Source organism: Pygocentrus nattereri, chromosome 7 (assembly GCF_015220715.1).
Source record: "Pygocentrus nattereri isolate fPygNat1 chromosome 7, fPygNat1.pri, whole genome shotgun sequence".
NCBI lineage: Eukaryota > Metazoa > Chordata > Actinopteri > Characiformes > Serrasalmidae > Pygocentrus > Pygocentrus nattereri.
In genome coordinates this window covers 24,050,780-24,069,664 of record NC_051217.1, presented here as the reverse complement: position 1 = coordinate 24,069,664, position 18,885 = coordinate 24,050,780, and the positions used below count along the sequence as shown (strand labels likewise).

The following is an 18,885-nucleotide window of genomic DNA, read 5'->3' as shown; positions in this document are numbered from 1 at the left end:
CACCTGTACTGGTCTTTCTGCTCTAATGCATAAGACTGATGAAGGGACATGCCTAGCTTTCAAAGTGACAGAGAAGCTGGCTTTTCAGGCCGATGGCCGTCTTTTTCTGACTTTTCTTTCTCTCTTCCTCTCCTCACTAGGCCAGAGATGAGAGGAACTATCATATTTTCTACTGCATGCTGAAGGGGATGACTCCAGAGCAGAAGAAGAAGCTTGGCTTGGGAAAAGCTACAGATTACACTTACCTCACTATTGTGAGTAAAGATGATAATACTGCTTTGTAATAATGTGTAATTATTACAACCACATATAATTACACACACACATACACACACACTTTATTAGGCACACCTGTTCAGTTGCTTGTTAACACAAATAGCTAATCAGCCAATCACATGGCCACAACTCAATGCATTTAGGCATGTAGAGGTGGTCAAGACAACTTGCTGAAGTGCAGACCGAGCATCAGAATGGGGAAGAAACGTGATTTAAGTGTCTTTGAACGTGGCGTGGTTGTTGGTGCCAGACGGGCTGGTCTGAGTATTTAAGAAACTGATCTACTGGGATTTTCACGCACAACCATCTCTAAGGTTTACAGAGAATGGTCAGAAAAAGAGAAAATATCCAGTGAGCGGCAGTTGTGTGGATGAAAATGCCTTGTTGATGTGAGAGGTCAGAGGAGAATGGGCAGACTGGTTTGAGATGATAGAAAGGCCATAGTAACTCAAATATCCACTTGTTATAACCAAGGAATGCAGAATACCATCTCTTAACACACAACATGTCGAACCTTGAAGAAGATGGGCTACAGCAGCAGAAGACCACACCGGGTGCCACTGCTGTCAGCTAAGAACAGGAAACTCAGTGAAAAGCTCACTGAAATTGGACAGTAGAAGATTGGAAAAATGTTGCCTGGTCTGACGAGTCTCGATTTCAGCTGCAACATTCAGATGGTAGGCTCAGAATTTGACGTAAACAACATGAAAGCATGGATCCATCCTGCATTGTATCAGCGGTTCAGGCTGGTGGTGGTGTAATGGTGTGGGGGATATTTTCTTGACACTCTTAGTACCCCTTTAGTACCATTTGTTTAAATGCGGCAGTCTACCTGAGTATTGTTGCTGACCATGTCCATCCCTTAATGACCACAGTGTACCCATCTTCTGATGGTTACTTCCCGTAGGATAATGCACCATGTCACAAAGCTCATATCATCTTAAACTGGTTTCTTGAACATGACAGTGAATTCACTGTACTCCAGTGGCCTCCAAAGTCACCAGATCTCAATTCAATAGAGCACCTTTGGGATGTGGTGGAACGGGAGATTCACATCATAGATGTGCAGCCGACAAATCTGCAGCAACTGCGTGATGCTATGTCAATATGGACCAAAATCAACCTTGTTGAAAGTATGCCACAAAGAAGTGAGGCAGTTCTGAAGGCCAAAGGGGGCCAAACCTTTTACTAGCAAGGTGTACCTAATATAGTGGCAGGTGAGCATATATATATACATATATATATATATATATATATATATATGTGTGTGTAAATTTCATACACTGAGTGTGGCTGAACCATTTGTGGAAAATACACTATATTTCCATAATATATTTATATAAGTCTTCACTCACCCATCCAAATCACTGAAACCAGGTGTTCCAATCATATCCATGGCCACAGGTGTATAAAACCAAGCCCCTAGGCCTGCAGACTGCTTCTGCAAACATTGAAAGAATGAGTCGCTCTCAGGAGCTCAGTGAATTCTAGTGTGGTACCGTGATCAGACGCCACCTGTGTAACAAGTCCAGTCATGAAATTTCCTCACTACTAAATATTCCACAGTCAACTGTCAGTGGGATTATAACAAAGTGGAAGCGATTGGGAACGACAGCAACTCAGTCACAAAGTGGTCGGCCACGTAAAATGACAGAGCGGGGTCAGCGGATGCTGAGGCGCATAGTGCGCAGAGGTCGCCGACTTTCTGCAGGGTCAATCACTACAGACCTCCAAACTTCATGTGGCCTTCCGATCAGCTAAGATTACAAGAACAGCATAGAGAGCTTCATGGAATGGGTTTCCATGGCCGAGCAGCTGCATCCAAGCCTTACATCACCAAGCTGTGATGGAGGCTGGTGGGGCGAACGCTCCCGGGTAGAGAGATGCTAATAGGTGGACAGGTACTTGCCCGGTCCTCCAAAGGGAACACGCAGGAGTCAGCAGGTGCAGTGTAATGGAGACCATTTATTGGGCTGGGGAGCACCCACGCTCCACTCATCACAATCCAGAACAACAGCAATAGGCAGAACATACAGGCTGCTTCCTAGAGCTATCCACCATGAGTGTATACCTATTGGGATCTCCACTCTCTTTCTCTCCGAGTATTAACATTGTAGTGCACATGCGCGTGGTCTAAGGTGTTTAAAGTGACCGTCATAAAGCGCAATGCAAAGTGTGGAATGCAGTGGTGTAAAGCGCCAGTACTGGACTCTAGAGCAGTGAAGACGTGCTTTTCTGAAGTAACCAATCACACTTCTCCGTGGAAGAATGGTCAGAAATTCTCATAATTTCCCTTGTGGAAAGCCTTCCCAGAAGAGTTGAAGCTGTTATAGCTGCAGAGGGTGGCATCATATTAAACCCTATGAATTAAGAATGGGATGTCACTCAAGTTCATATACGTGTGAAGGCAAATGAGCTAATTCCTTTGGCAATATAGTGTGTGTACATAGTGTGTATATATATGTATATGTATATGTATGTATGTGTGTGTGTGTGTGTGTGTGTGTGTGTGTGTATATATGCAATGTATTAATTCCAAGCAACATCAATTTCTTTTGGTCCACTCATCATGAAATTTTCACAGTGTAAAGTACAGTTGGCGTGTTTAGCAGCAATGATATATAAACATCTATACATTAAAAAAAATACTGTATTATTATAAAATACTATTATGTTTACATTTATGGATTATTATGTATATTGTTGTTGTCTAAACAAAACCGCATATCTCAAAAAAATGTCATTTTACAGGAGAAGCAATAAGTTAACGTAATGAGATTTTATTCCAAGTAATTTTGGGGGGGGGGGGGGGGGGGGGGATTACCTATTTAATTTTTTTCCTATGAATCTGCTTATCTATTAATGTGCCTGTTTATGTAATTATGTTATATGCTTAATATCATGTACTATTTATACAATAAATTATTATTCAACATATTATTATCATTATAACATATTTATTTATATTATATTACAACTGCAAAATTCAAGACATATAGATGGATAAAAAGAAAAATGAGTAATCCATCAAAACAAGTAGCCACCTTAGGGATAGTTTAGCTCCCTTTTTATGACATTTATCGTCTATCTTCTGTCTGACATCGATTCAGGGAAACTGCACGGTGTGTGATGGACGTGATGACCAGAAGGAGTACTCTAACATCCGCTCAGCCATGAAGGTGCTCATGTTCACAGACACAGAGAACTGGGAGATCTCCAAGTTGCTGGCATCTATTCTGCACATGGGCAACTTCAACTACGAAGGTCAGATACAGACAGTAGCCGTCATGACTGTACAAACTCCTCTCTTGTGCTTCCGCTCACTGTCCACTTTAGGAGCTCCACTTACCTTTATAAGGTCAGTGGTCACTAACTGTTCTCCTGAACTGCAGAGCTCAGTTCCAGCCTCCATCTAACATGCTGCCCCACCTTCTGAAAAGGATTCATTAGCTGGAGCAGGTGTGGCAGATGGTGGTTGGAATGAGACTCTGCAGGAGGGTAGATCTCCAGTACCAGGGTTGGTGACCACTATGTAAGTGTACAGTTACAGACTGTAGCCCGTCTGCTGCTGCACTCGTCAGCTGCCCCTCGTCAATGGTCAGTTTCTGACCACAGAAATACTATGGGTCATTCTCAATGCTGCAGTGACACTGATGTGGTAGCCAGATTTATTCACCAGTATGGTAACTTATTCGGCTGTACAAAGAGAGATACAGTCCTGGGTATCTGACCTTTCCCCTTTCCTCTATAGAGTGCAGAAGTCAGTACTGTTCATTTCCAGTCCAAACGACCATTAAGTTATTGGTTTTCGATATTAATGAAAAGATATAAGACTGGTCTATGATGATACAATGACGTTATAAATAGAAGGACACAGGGGGCAGTAGAGGGGGTGGTACTGCACATACAAGAAGGACATTTAACACTAGACAAGTACGCCGATCAACAAGTAACAGTAAATAAGGAAGCGGCACCACACAATACAGGTGACTGGCAGCAAGGAATGAGATATATGGCAGCAATAACACTGCATTATGAATGTACAGTGTAGCACAGTGTGTGCAGAATAATACACTGTAAGACCACATGTGTGGTAATGCACTATATGCAGAATATGGTACAATATATACATGAGATGTGGCAGTGCATATGGCTAGACTACGCCATAAAATGTACAAATGCACTGGGAAATAGGTGCAATTTATTTGCATTATGTTAAGACATTGCTAGGCCATTGGTGTGAAATCCTAGGTGGTTGCTAAGGTGTTGCTAGGCCATTGATGTGAAATCCTAGGTGGTTGCTAAGGTGTTGCTAGGCCATTGATGTGAAATCCAAGGTGGTTGCTAAGGTGTTGCTAGGCCATTGATATGAAATCCTAGGTGGTTGCTAAGGTGTTGCTAGGCCATTGCTGTGAAATCCTATGTGATTGCTAAGGTGTTTCTAGGCCATTGATGTGAAATCCTAGGTGGTTGCTAAGGTGTTGCTAGGACATTGATATGAAATCCTAGTTGGTTGCTAAGGTGTTGCTAGGCCATTGCTGTGAAATCCTAGGTGATTGCTTAGGTGTTGCTAGGCCATTGCTGTGAAATCCTAGGTGATTGCTAAGGTGTTGCTAGGCCATTGCTGTGAAATCCTAGGTGGTTGCTAAGGTGTTGCTAGGCCATTGCTGTGAAATCCTAGGTGGTTGCTAAGGTGTTGCTAGGCCATTGCTGTGAAATCCTAGGTGGTTGCTAAGGTGTTGCTAGGCCATTGCTGTGAAATCCTAGGTGGTTGCTAAGGTGTTGCTAGGCCATTGCTGTGAAATCCTAGGTGATTGCTAAGGTGTTGCTAGGCCATTGCTGTGAAATCCTAGGTGGTTGCTAAGGTGTTGCTAGGCCATTGCTGTGAAATCCTAGGTGATTGCTAAGGTGTTGCTAGGCCATTGCTATAAAATCCCAGGTGGTTACTAAGCAGTTGCTGGGCCGTTGCTATGAAATCCTAGGTGGTTGCTAAGCTGTTGCTAGGCCGTTGTTATGGAATACCAGGTGGTTACTAAGGCCAAGCTGTGCTAGGCAAAAGTGTAGACACACTAAATACTGAAATGTTTGATGTATTTAGTCGTTTTTTTCTGTGTAATTTCCTGTTAAAACATGTTTACAGATTTTTTTCCTGTTGTTGAAAAACAAATAACTTAATGGCTGTTTTGACCAGAAATAAAATAAATGAAAGGTGGTCTCTGACTACTGTATGTGCACTCACTGTCCATTTTATGTACACAGCTTCCACTTCATGAGCTCCACCTACCTTATAGGTCTATTATAAAGATGTACAGTTACAGAATGTAGTCCACTGCCAGATTGAGAGTGGTCCACCCCCCAGAAATCTCCAGCCAAGAGTGGTTTTGAGGTCAGAAACTGACCACTGATGAATGATCAGAGGATATTAACACCAATTGAACATCTGCAGATGGGCTGCAGTCTCTAATTGAAACCAGCAAAGTGGAGCTACAAGACACATGTTTGTGATAGTGTATATTATAATAAATCCAGTGAATATTAGCTGATTTTTTTTTTTTACTCCTCAGCCCGCACATATGATAACCTGGATGCCTGTGAGGTGGTGCGCTGCGCTGATCTGACCACTGCTGCAAAGTTGTTGGAGGTAACATGATCAAAATGGGTTCTAGCAGATTCAGAATTTTGGTTCAATCCTGTATATATACCCTGGAATCAATAATCATTATAATATTCAAGTTAGGCACCATATTTGTTGGAATAATAAACTAAATTCCGTTACAGTGACTGTGTCTGTGTGCGAGTGATATATGGCGTTTGTCAGGCAGTTGTTGTAAGAGTAGAATCAGGATTAAGAAGGTTATATAAGCTGACTAGCCCTTCAGGTGAGCAACAGGTCAGCGACGTCCTACACAAGAGAGAAAGGAGAGACTCTACTGCAGGATATCAGGACTGAGAGAGAGGGCAGAGTGCCACCTAGTGACAGAGTAGTGAAGGCACACTTAATTTGTTTTATTCAGGATTTCAAGCATTGGATTAATGAGAAATGCAAATGGTAAATGATATACTGTAATTATCTATTTCCAGGCATCTTTATTCCTGATGTTCTGCTGCTTTCTAGGCATTATGGAATTAGCTACAGCTCTGTTTATGGACATCTATCCATTGTGGACACAATTAACATTAAATTTTTCTGCTTTGTAAAGTTGCATAGGACTAACATATTAGAATCATGTATACATTTGTAATATAATAAACAAGAAGAAGCTGTAAAAATTAAGACGTTTGATGTGTCTAGAATAAACTGTATATGATTCCATGATGACGGAGAAAGCTGTAGAAATTAGCTAATGTCCAGAAATCTGTCAGGCAGGATGAGCAAATCAAAAAGGCAGTTTGATGTAAAGTGCCCACAAATAGATCAATCTCGTGGTGTTCCCCAGGGGTCAGTTGTGGGTCCCCTTCTTTTTTACCATTTATGTTCTCCTATTGGGATGCATTGTAGAATCGATTTACATTGTTACACAGATGCTTGGCAGCTCTATATATCTACCTTGGCTACAGCTACTTTTCTGGGTTTTCTCTTAGATATTGTCTTTCAGAGACAAAAAAATTATGGATGACATACTTTTGTTGATACTTAACTCAAACCTAGTTTCTTTTAACAGGATGTAAATCTACAATATCTAAATTGTATCTAAATATCTAAACTTTCGCTCTATGACTATACCTTCTGGGCTCTTTTCTTTTATGTTGTATATGCATTATTGTTATAGCCTGTAAGGTTTCACTGAGGTATTGAAAAATTAATTTAAATTAATTGATTATTATTATTATTATTATTATTATTATTCTGTTCTTATTGTAATGCATATTGTATCATATTGGAAGGAACGTTACCCAAAAACCAGTTCTACAAAAGTAAATGTTTCAGAAATTGTTTTATTGTTGTTTCTACAAACAGGTCGACTCTAAGGACCTGATGAACTGCCTGACCAGTCGCACCATAATCACACGAGGGGAGACAGTGTCCACTCCTCTGAGTATGGAGCAGGCCTTGGATGTTCGAGACGCCTTTGTAAAGGTAAAACTATGAATGCAGTATAATGGAAACATACAGCCTATGTTTGTTCTGATAATATGACTAATCATTTTTTCCTCTGTCATAGGGAATATATGGACGCCTGTTTGTGTGGATTGTTGAAAAGATTAATGCAGCCATCTACAAACCTCCATCCCATGATCTCAAAGCAGTCCGCAGGTCCATCGGCCTGCTGGACATCTTCGGTTTTGAGAACTTTACGGTCAACAGGTCATTATCGTCTTTATCCAAAGTGCTCAGTGACAAAATTCAGTAACCAGACTTTAGCGACCAAGCTGGCCCAAGCAGTGATATCGTATTAGATCTTTTCAATCCCCGTAAATAACATTTATCATAGCTTTAAACATTTTTCTTGACATTATTGTTATTTCCCTTCGGTCTAGCTTTGAGCAGCTGTGTATAAACTTCGCTAATGAGAACCTGCAGCAGTTCTTTGTTCGCCATGTCTTCAAGCTGGAGCAGGAGGAGTATAACCTGGAGAACATCAGCTGGCAGCACATCGAGTTCACCGACAACCAGGATGCCCTGGACATGATCGCCATCAAACCCATGAACATCATCTCCCTCATCGACGAGGAGAGCAAGTTCCCCAAGGTCAGAGAGAGAGAGAGAAAGAGCTTGTTGTTGTTGCAACAAGAACAGTGATAATACAGTGAGGCCCAAAAATATTTGGATGTCCATAAAATTATTGTTTTTTATATTATTGTATTCATCTCTCAATATAAAGAGCAGTGCCAGTGAAGCAAGTCATTGTTAGGCTGAAAATTGAAACCAAACCCATTAGAAGACAGTGTGAGACATTAGTAGTGGCCAAATCATCGACTTTAAAAAAGGAAGGCACTGGTGAGCTCAGCAACAGTGAAAGGCCCAGAAGATCACAAGAAAAAGCCTTGGAGGAAAACAAGTGATTCTTTCCCTGGGGAGGAAAAACACAGTTGGTCAGATGAAGGACGCCCTCAAGGAAGTCAGCACATCTGTGTCAAAGTCAACAATCAAGAGAAAAATACACGAGTAAAATACACAAGATGAAACCTTTTGTAAGCCTCAAAAACAGGAAGATCAGATTTGAGTTTAACAAAAACATCTAAAAAAGTTCTGTACAATCTTATGGACAGAAAAGACATGTACCAGAATGATGGAAAGAGAAGATTATGTATAAGGAGAGGAACTGGCGTACCACTTCATCTGTCGAGCACGGTGGAGGTAGTGTTGGTACTGCTGTTCAACTGATTTGGATGTAAATATCCTCAGAAGAAAGCTGCACTTTGACCTGTTATTCATTATCTAATTCAGCACCAGTATGCTGTGGTAGGCAACTTAAATAACTTTGTCGACGTCCAAATATTTATGGACCTAGCTGTATGTAACAGTAATACATTAGTGAGTCACTTAGCCAGATTTATTCTGGGTGAACAAGTGGAGAGGTAAAAGGAAAAAGCATCAGGGCTTTTAGTTTCTCAAGCCAATCCAGTTCGCCTCTCAGAAATTTATGAGACAGTGAAGAAGAGCAGGACAGAAATAGAAAGAGAGAAATTTTTTTATTTGGTTTCACTCTCAGTTTCACTTGGTCTGTTTTCTCTTGGGTCCTCTTCAGGGCACAGACACCACCATGCTGAACAAGCTGAACTCCCAACACAAACTCAACACTAACTACATCCCCCCGAAAAACACCTACGAGACCCAGTTTGGAATCCAGCACTTCGCTGGCATCGTCTACTACGAGACCCGAGGTCAGGAACAGATCAGTTAGTCCATGTTCTCAATGCAGTGTCCTAAACGGAAACTGGCATAATGGTTTGTTTTAATGGGCCCATGTCTTAAACTTGTGTATTATTATCAAAAACAGCCATAAATCATTTCTATAGGACTATTTTCCAACCCCTTTATTCCTTACCCTGCATTCACACTGGCAGCAATGCGATGTGACAAAGCAGCTGGAGGTCATTCATTTTTAATGAGAGTTGTTGATTTCCGGTGACAGGAGGCGGTTTTATGGAGTTTAACCAGAGAATTTGAGGAGAATTACCACCCTGCAACGTATTCCGGGTTTCTAAAATGCTAGAGGGCACTCCTGAATGAGTCCAAAATGAATTCTCAGATGCTCAAATGCATATAAACTCAAAATCATAGTTTATAAATGCTTAAACATTTTTAATGTAAAAGAATTAATAACACAAGCTTTTAAACTCGAGTTATAGGAGTTTATAGGTTAACACCTCTGCTTTCTACGCTGTAGACTGGGGTTCAGTCCCCGCCTGGGTAATCACCCTGCACTATACCAATAAGAGTCCTTGGGCAAGACTCCTAACACCACCTTGACCTACCTGTGTAAAATAATCAAATCGTAAGTCGCTCTGGATAAGAGCGTCAGCCAAACGCCATAAATGTAAAATAAATGTAAAATAAATGTAATGTAAAATGTTCATGACATTAGTGACTGCGAACAGCCAATGAGCTGCTTCGCTCACCAACCAATCAGCATTGAGAAGCAGTAAAGCCTGCCTCCTGCTGCCCGAAACCCATTTGCTGTAGAAAAAAGGAAACATATTAGTAAGATGTTTTTGTTTTTTTAGTGAAGTACATCCTCCTACTTTCTAAAATTAAATGAAAATTAAAGTTAAAAATGAAACATTCTGGGTGATCTGCTGTTTAGAAGTTTTTGATATAATGGGAGGAATAGGAAGTGGCCACATTCCTCATAAACCAGCTCTAACTGAGCAGTGCAGTACAGGCTTTATCTCTGCCACTGTGAAACCTTATGCTCCATTGCTCCACTTTTGGTTCCAAGATAATTGTTCCTACTACAGGTGGAATAATGGCGGTGGTACTTTCGTCACAAATAGACAGTAATCACAAAGACTATATGCCGTTTTCCTCACAAACTGACCGCACACACGTGAGGATTAAACAAAAACAACCACACAAGTGACTTCTCACCAGGATTTTTCAATTCTAGCGGGAACGCATCTGACTGGTTCTTGGTGTCAGTGAAACCGTGGCCACCAACCATCCACTCGAGTTCAGAAATGCCCACAGGCCATGAGCGACCGGTGATTTGGGCGACAAGAGGAAGAAAGCCACTGCTGGTGTGAACGCAGGGTTAGAATTAAGCCCTTTAAGGCCTTTAAGGTTGATGTATTTAAATGATCTCTGCTCTGATTGGCTGCCCTATCTCTCATTTAAAAAGCTCTACAGGCTGAAACACTCCTTATAACTTCATTGTGAATGGGCGAGTTAAACTGCCGTAGTCTGATTAAGTGGCCATGCTGTAAACGTGTAGGTTTTTCATGATGCCACAAAAACAGTAAATTCAACATGCGCTGTTTTTTTAGACTTTATGATTGAGTGATTGTTAGAATTTGAAACTTTAATGATATTTACATACTGCTACTTTAATACAAAAGACAGGAGAAGTTGTTTTGCCATGATATGAGCCCTTTAAAGTGTTTTAAGGTGTAAAGTGAGTGATGAGGCTCTAAATTGATTCTCTGTGATGAATAATGTCTGCAGGTTTTCTAGAGAAGAACAGAGACACCCTTCATGGTGACATCATTCAGCTCGTCCACTCTTCAAAGAACAAGTTCATTAAGCAGATCTTCCAGGCTGATGTGGCCATGGTAATGTACTCGGTTCTGTATGTTAGTCTGGTTATTATTTTTACTCAACTTGATTCTCCTTCCAGTTTTTTGTCAGCATGGATTTTAAAGCCATGTTTGCAGAAATTAAGTGCATGCAAGTCTATCAAAGACAGCAGGTTGTGTTATTTCATAAAAGTAATGTTTACAGAGCAGATCACTGAAGAGACGCCGTCTGTTTATAGTTTATAGCCCAGATTTGGGGAAAAATGGGTCGACTTTCAGTAGAAAAACAAACTGAGCTCAGCTTCTTTTATTATAAGGGTTTAAAATGACATCACCAGATGAAGAGATGGAGAGAAGACATTACAGCCTCATACGACGGCCAGCTTCTGAATGTAGCTTATGAAATATGAAAGTTATGAAGAATATGACGAAGTGTGTTTTAGGACCACTGGTGGTTCCAAGGCATTTAAGAGGCTACATAATAATGAACAGATTTTGCTTAATTTTTTATAAATATATGCTATTCAACTGTTACGGTTGCTGTAGATTTCCTTGCATTTATTGATGCAAAAAAAAGGTTAATTGAGCTCTAATAGTGCCCCTTTGTGGGAATCCTGAATTATGAATGTGTGCTTAGAATGTATATTTCACGACATGAACATTCAAATACAAACCTTTTACATACTGTATATCGCTGTTGTCAGAACAAAACCTCGTATCTCCAAAATGGTAACTTCACAGGAGGAGGGAAAAACCCACTTTACTTATAATGTAAGTCAATGGAACCAGAATTTTTCCAGGTCATTCTTCACTGTTTCTTTTGGACCATTCATCAGGAAATTTACACACAATGTAAGAGGTAACAGGTATTTTCAAATTATGTCAAAAACTTTAAAATGACAAAAATGGAGATACAAGGTTTTATGTTTTTCCAAAGTTTTAATGAGTTTGTTTAATTGATATTTATACTTTTGTTCTATTTTTTTATTTGCGCGTTTTATAACATTTATAGCACTAGTGCTAAAATATATGTATAGGTGTTTTCTTGACTAAACGATGAGTGAGGAGGTTATTTTAAATGTTTAATATCTTTTTAGAGGTGCTCTCGGTGTTCTGATGGGTTTTCTCTCTGTCTCTGTGACGTGTCTCAGTTTTTGTGTGGTTATGTGCCTGGTGGTACTCTCGGTCAGCCGGGCACGCCTCCTCTGAAGGTAATGCGAACAGAAAACCTCCAGCCCGTCCTTCTAACTCCACAGCCCTCCTGTCATTTTGTCCATTGGGACAGTTTATTGTTTTCCAGCATCCCAACCAGTGTCACCCATCGTTCACCAAACACTAACCTCACCTGTGAAAACAGCCTCCATCCCAGAACAGTGACATCACCTCCTGTTTCCTGTTGTCTTTAACCTGCAGTTTTGCACTTCTGTGCTGAACCAGATAGAGTTTGCTGAAATAGCAAACATGTTTATTTATTTATGCTGTGGCACAGTAACTGTTTTTGTGTTCAGTCTGAATGAGAGCTCATACTTTGCCATTGGAGTGTCTTTTTTTGCAAAGCATAAAGAGCACAGAAGTGATAAACCTCATTCCATTCAGAAAGAAGTACAACCCCACTTCCCAAAAAGTTGTGCTGAATGTAAATAAAAATAGGATACAGTGATGTGCAAATCAGTTAAATCATACTTTTAAATTAAAATACTACAAAGACAACAAATCAAATGTTGAAACTGAGAAATTTTATTGTTTTTTGCCCCTTTTGAATTTGATGCCAACAACACATTCCAAAAAAGTTGGGACGGGAGCCTGTTTACTGCTGTGTTTCATCACCTCTTCTTTAACAGCACTCTGTAAGTGTTTGGGAACTGAGGAGACGCTGCTGTAGTTCTGAAAGTAAAATGTTTTTCCACTCTATTTGACACAACAGTTTCAGAGTCTCCTTTGTTGTGTTTTTCATTTCGTATTGCGCCAAATGTTCTCAGTGATGACCAGTCTGGACTGCAGGCAGGTCAGTTTAGGACCTGGACTCTTTTAGTACAGAGCAATGCTGCTGTAATACATTTAGAATGTGGCTTGTCATTGTCTTGCTGAAATAATCAAGGCCTTCCCTGAAAAAGATGTGGTCTGGACGGCAGCAGATGTTGCCAAAATATGTTTATATCATTCAGCATTAATGGCGCCTTCACAGATGTGCTCATCACCCACACCATGTGCACTAATGCCCCCCTAAACCGTCATGAATACTGGCTTTTGAACTGTATACTGATAACAAGCTGAGGGGTCTTTAGCCCGGAGGACACAGTGTCCATGATTTCCTAAAAGAATTTCAGATGTTGATTCATCGGCCCACAGGACACTTTTCCACTTCCTCTCAGTCCATTTTAAATGAGCTAGGCCCAGAGAAGGTGGCAGCATTTCTGGATCCTGTTTATATTTGGTTTCTTCTTTGTGTTTTAGAGTTTTGACTTGCGTTTGTGGATGCAGTGATGAACTATTTTCACAGACAGTGGTTTTCAGAAGTGTTTCTGAGCCCATGCAGTGATTTCCACTACAGAATCATGTCTGTTTTTAATGCAGTGCTGCCTGAGGGCCCAAAGATCACAGCCAGCAAATACTGGTTTTTGGCCTTTTCCCTCACATACAGAGTCTTTTAATGATATTCTGTACTGTAGACGATGAAAAGCAGAAGCAATTTGCTGTTTTACAATGAGAAATGTTCTTCTTGAATTGGTGCACTATTTGATGGTGCAGTCTTTCACAGAGTGGTGAACCCCTCCTCATCTTTACTTCTGAAAGACTCCACCTCTCTGAGATGCTCTTTATATCCAGTTATCTTACTGACCTGTTGCCAATCAACCACCAGGTGTTTTTTTTTTTTTTTTTTTTTTTTGCATTTACCAGCCTTTTTTTCCCCCCATCTCAACTTTTTTGGAATGTGTTGTTGGCATCAAATTCAAAATGGGCAAAAAGAAAAAAAAAAACAATTACATTTCTCAGCTTCAACATTTGTTATGTCATCTTTGTACTATTCTCAATTAAATATAGACTTTTTTTTGGAAATGGGGTTGTAGATCCATTTCACGGTGGCCTTTTGTCATAGATCCTATTCTGCATACAACACTGTTCAAAAGTTTGGAATCACTTGTCATGTTATTAGTTGTTATTCCATAATAACTCACATAATGTAGATCGAAATGTGATGAAATTGGCGTCACAGTAAGGCATATTTTATAAAATAGTAAAGGCTACTAAAGGGCACATATCGTATATTTTAATTGTATTCTGTTTTTTCTGCAGATGTCCACTTATGAGGTTTATTAGGGTTTATGTTCTTTAAACAGTCATCATGAATTTATACATGACCATTTTCCAACTTGTCTTGAACGGTAGAATAGAACAGGGTGATTTGGTCATAGTGCCTTTAAGACTGACATATGTAAATGAGCTCCGTTCTGCACTGTATTGTGCCTCATTCAGAATACAGCACAGGCTGAAACACTTATAACCTCAGCGTGAATGGGCGGGGCTAAACTGCTGCAGGCTAAATTGAGCTGTTTTGCAGTGTAGTTTTCATACATGGACGGTACTGACACGGTTACAAACTCTTTTATTTAAAAAAAGTGATATGGGCCCTTGAATAATAGCCTTATCCAAATATGGTAATTTTGTGTCAATGCTTTTTCAATTTGAGACATTCTGGATATGAAATTTTTGGATAAATTCACCCTCAATGCCAAGCCTTCCCTGTTATATGGAATGATCGACAGCTCCAATCGTCCTTGAAATGATCACAATTGCAAATTCTGATACTCTGCTAAATTTGGAATGTATAGCATCATATTAGAAGCGGTGTAGCTGCAACATTTGGTTTTATTTTATTGAAAACAGTGATTCCAAACGTTTGGACAGCATAATGTCAAATGTTTAACATAAATATTACAGTTTTACCAAAAAATCCTCATAAAACGTTTTTATTTCATTCTATTTATATTTGAAGCGAAAATACACATTCATTTTTAACCTGAGCAGGTACAAAAGAACACTTTCAATATGACATAAAACAGAAAATATATGTCATTACAGGACATCAAAATAAAGCAGAATACCAGCTGTTAAAATAATTGACATACTCTGATGATTCTCAATTGTTTTTAGCCTTAATAGAAGCACTATGCTAGATTTTAGGCTAAAGCTGAAAGAAGTAGCATTACTGAGTGAGAAGAATAAAACAGGCTAAAATATGGTGAACAGTGCTGCTGTGAGCCACCCTGTAAAGCCTGAAATAATTATTTTAAAGTCAGAGGCATTTGATTGGGTGTTTTTCATGCTACGTCATTCATTTTTACATATTCATATATATACATACACAGGCTCAAAATAACAGATCTGGTTCGATGTTTAGGTCTCAGATGCAAAATTAACGGATGAAGATATGATGACAATAGTAGATAATTCACTCACATCCTCTGAAGATGCTCCTTCACCAAGTTCAGACTGAGTTCTCTTTGAATTCTCTTTCAATCCTCAGATTCATCTTGTTGGGGAAGGGCTCTGAAGCGTAACCCACAATACAAACAGTGTGTCCCAATTCAGGGGCTGGATCTTTTGAAGGACGGGGTCTGTTCCCGCCCGCACTGCTGCATCACGAAACGCCACTCGTCAAGTTCTTTTAAAGTTCTTTAAAGATGGAGCCACAAACTTTGGTTGTAGTTGTTTATTTTTTCGTTTATTAGAGTAAGAAATGCTTTACCACCAGCTACTGATGCGATCGTTTGGTTTATTTTTTAACATTTGTATCGTTAGCTATTCATCTCAGTTTAAACCCAATGCTTATATTTATATATCGCTGTTGTCAGATCAAAATCTGTATCTCCAAAAAGATAACTTTAAAGAGAAGGAAAAAACAAGCTTCACTTTTAATGTAAGTCAATGGATCCAGAATTTTTTCCAAGACATTTTGGGTCGTTTCTTTTGGCCCATTCATCATGAAATTTACAGACAATGTAAAGGACAATAGGCATTTTCAGATTATGTCAAAAAAACAACAACAATATATTTAAATTATACACACACACACACACACACACATATATATATATATCTTGGCTGGCCATCAAGGATCCACTCGTTGGATTCTTTGTTGCCTTGGAAAAGAAGGACACATGTCTCGGCCGCATATGAAGGAGCCATCGAAAAGGGACAGTCTAATCATGCCGCTGTGACACATTCAGCCTTCAAATGCAGCCTTCAAAGGACACAGCCCCAGAAATGGGACACACTGAAAGTGTGCTTCTGCACATAGCGTGCAGTTACTAATTTCCACCAGAGAGGTCTCCAAATCCCAAAGTGTAGCTTTGAATTAGCTAAAAAATCTCCTATATCCATCTACAGCTCAAATCCAAGTGTGAGCTGCCCTTATTGAAAAAAAAGATTGTCCAAAGGACGTCATCCTTATAGGTGTTACAACACAAATCTGAGATCTACTGACTTTATTAATCAGCTTGACATCCGAAGTAGTATTTGAAGAATTGTCTTGATGTGACGTGAACAAAAACATCAACATATCTCCAAAATGACAACTTTACCTGAGTCACCCTAATTACTGATAAATTTTAATGTAAATTACTATAAGTAGAGTTTATTATAAATATTTTGGAGCATCTGTATCAGTCCATTCATCCTGAAATTCTCACACAGTGCAAAGGGCAGCTGGTGTGCTCAAGTGATGAAGAATAAAAACTGGAAAAAAATGGACACTGATGATTCTAATTCATGTAGAAATTATCCTCACATTTGAGTCGATTCAGTTAAATGCAGCCCCTTTCACAGAATGGAATGATAGAATAGAAACATGATACACACTATGTTGCCAAAAGTATTTGCTCATCTGCCTTTACACGCATTTTTGACCGTTACAGGAATTTTTGACTGTTCTTCGAGAAGTGATTTGTGAGGTCAGACACTGATGTTGGACGAGAAGGCCTGGCTCGCAGTCTCCGCTCTAATTCATCCCAAAGGTGTTCTATCGGGTTGAGCTCAGGACTCTGTGCAGGCCAGTCAAGTTCTTCCACACCAAACTGGCTCATCCATGTCTTTATGGACCTGCTTTGTGCACTGGTGCGCAACTCCTGAAAAACAACCCCACACCATAATCCCCCCTCCACCAAACTTTACACTTGGCACAATGCAGTCAGACAAGTACCGTTCTGAGTTGCTTCCACTTTGTTATGGCTTGGGTTTATACACCTGTGGCCATGGAAGTGATTGGAGCACTTGGTGAATGAATACTTTTGGCAATATAGTGTATATTTTTTGAGTACTATGGCTCTTAATTCCTATCCATGGGGCCACAGCATGACTGAAGTCATGACCCTGAGGACCACTTTTGTTCTCTGTAACCCCTGAAGCTCACAGAAATAATGCTGTCCATTTAGCTGGATAATGAATCTGTCAGAGAAGACCTGAGGACAAACACTTTCCTGTGAGAGAATAAAAGAGTGTGGTTACAGGAAGAGAGTTTTTGGAGTGGGCTGAGACACAGAGGGATAGAGGCAGAGGACAGGAAGGGCCTAAAGGAATCCTCTCCGTCTCTGTTTCCCACCATTCCTGACTCGCTATTTTTCTCTGTTTCCGTGTGTGTGTGTTTCCTGGAGTGCAGGGGGCAGAGACGAGGAAGCGTTCTCCAACGCTGAGCAGTCAGTTCAAACGTTCTCTGGAGCTGCTGATGCGCACGCTGAGTGTGTGTCAGCCTTTCTTCGTGCGCTGCATCAAACCAAATGAGTACAAGAAGCCCATGGTGAGTCCCACTGCTCTTATCTGTCTTACTTCATACTAAGTACTAATGATGTGATGCATTGAATGTACAGTCATGTGCAGAAGTTTGGGCGCCCCTACTTAAATCACATTTTTTGTTGATTTTGCAAGTTGAAGTAAGTTAACGCACCCTCTACAGGAAACAGGAAAAGGCAAATTTCAGCAAATAGCTAATTATTTTTTAATTATTATTTAAATGTGTCTGTTGTTCTTTACATTGTTTGTAAATTTCATGATGAATGGACCAAAAGAAACGGCCCAAAACGACTTGGAAAAGCGTCTGGTTCCATTGACTTACATTAAGAGTAAATTAAGTTTTTTTTCTTTCTGTAAAGTTACCATTTTGGAGATACAAGGTTTTGTTCCGACAGCAGAGAAATTTAGCTGAATTTGACATTTAACATTTCCAACAAAATATAAAAAGTGCCATAACTTTTGCACAGGCCTCATTTTATATTTTATTTTCCCCCCAGTATGTTAAATTGAGCAAATAAGTGGTAACTGTAAATCAAAATGGGCAGAGGTGTGTTCTCTGGAGAGGATATAGAGGAGATTTTTTCTCTTAGAAAATCAAGAAAAGAACATTTGACCAGGGGTGCACAAACTTTTGCATACGTACATGTAATCACTAAATAACCATCGGAGAACCCTTGAAGGACCTTCTTTTTAGCTGTGTAGTTATGAAGTGAAGGCCTTTACATTTAAAGTACTTAAAAGTAGAAGGTTGCTCTGGAAATGAAGTTGATGCTGTTATTATTATTATTATTATTAGTATTGTTGTTATTGAAACTGTGGGTCAGATGAAGTTATTCCCAGCTAGGAGGGAACGTCCCCTTTGGTGAATATTACCTACAAGTTCAATTTAAAGAAAACCTTTTAATCCAATGTTTTAAAGATGTTTAGCATTTCTAATGTTCCTATACGCTTATATGTAACTAAGACAGTGTTTTAACTGCAACATTTGAGGAATGTTTTAAGGATGTCATCAGGGCAACAGAAGATGTTATGTGATAATGTTTTTAGGGAATGTTTTCTACAAAAACCCGCTGAAAACATTAATAGGTCATGTCTAAAATTCTAGCTGGGTTGGTGAATCGAAGTGTGTCTGTCAGCATGAATATT

At 39.7% G+C, this 18,885-nt stretch overlaps 1 protein-coding gene across 3 annotated transcripts in view; it reads left to right on the top strand.

Annotated features, from left to right (window-relative positions):
* Window positions 1-18,885, top strand: part of myo7aa (myosin VIIAa) — a 105,548-nt gene that overhangs the window by 22,907 nt on the left and 63,756 nt on the right. For 2 of the 3 annotated variants that reach the window (XM_017704179.2, XM_037540159.1), the window contains 10 exons: window positions 141-254; window positions 3,387-3,540; window positions 5,841-5,917; window positions 7,235-7,354; window positions 7,440-7,582; window positions 7,756-7,966; window positions 8,967-9,102; window positions 10,883-10,989; window positions 12,105-12,164; window positions 17,609-17,746. In XM_017704179.2, coding sequence (XP_017559668.1) covers window positions 141-254; window positions 3,387-3,540; window positions 5,841-5,917; window positions 7,235-7,354; window positions 7,440-7,582; window positions 7,756-7,966; window positions 8,967-9,102; window positions 10,883-10,989; window positions 12,105-12,164; window positions 17,609-17,746 — 1,260 coding nt within the window. The remainder of the gene's footprint in view (window positions 1-140; window positions 255-3,386; window positions 3,541-5,840; window positions 5,918-7,234; window positions 7,355-7,439; window positions 7,583-7,755; window positions 7,967-8,966; window positions 9,103-10,882; window positions 10,990-12,104; window positions 12,165-17,608; window positions 17,747-18,885) is intronic. The other variant, XM_017704180.2, reaches the window with a different exon arrangement.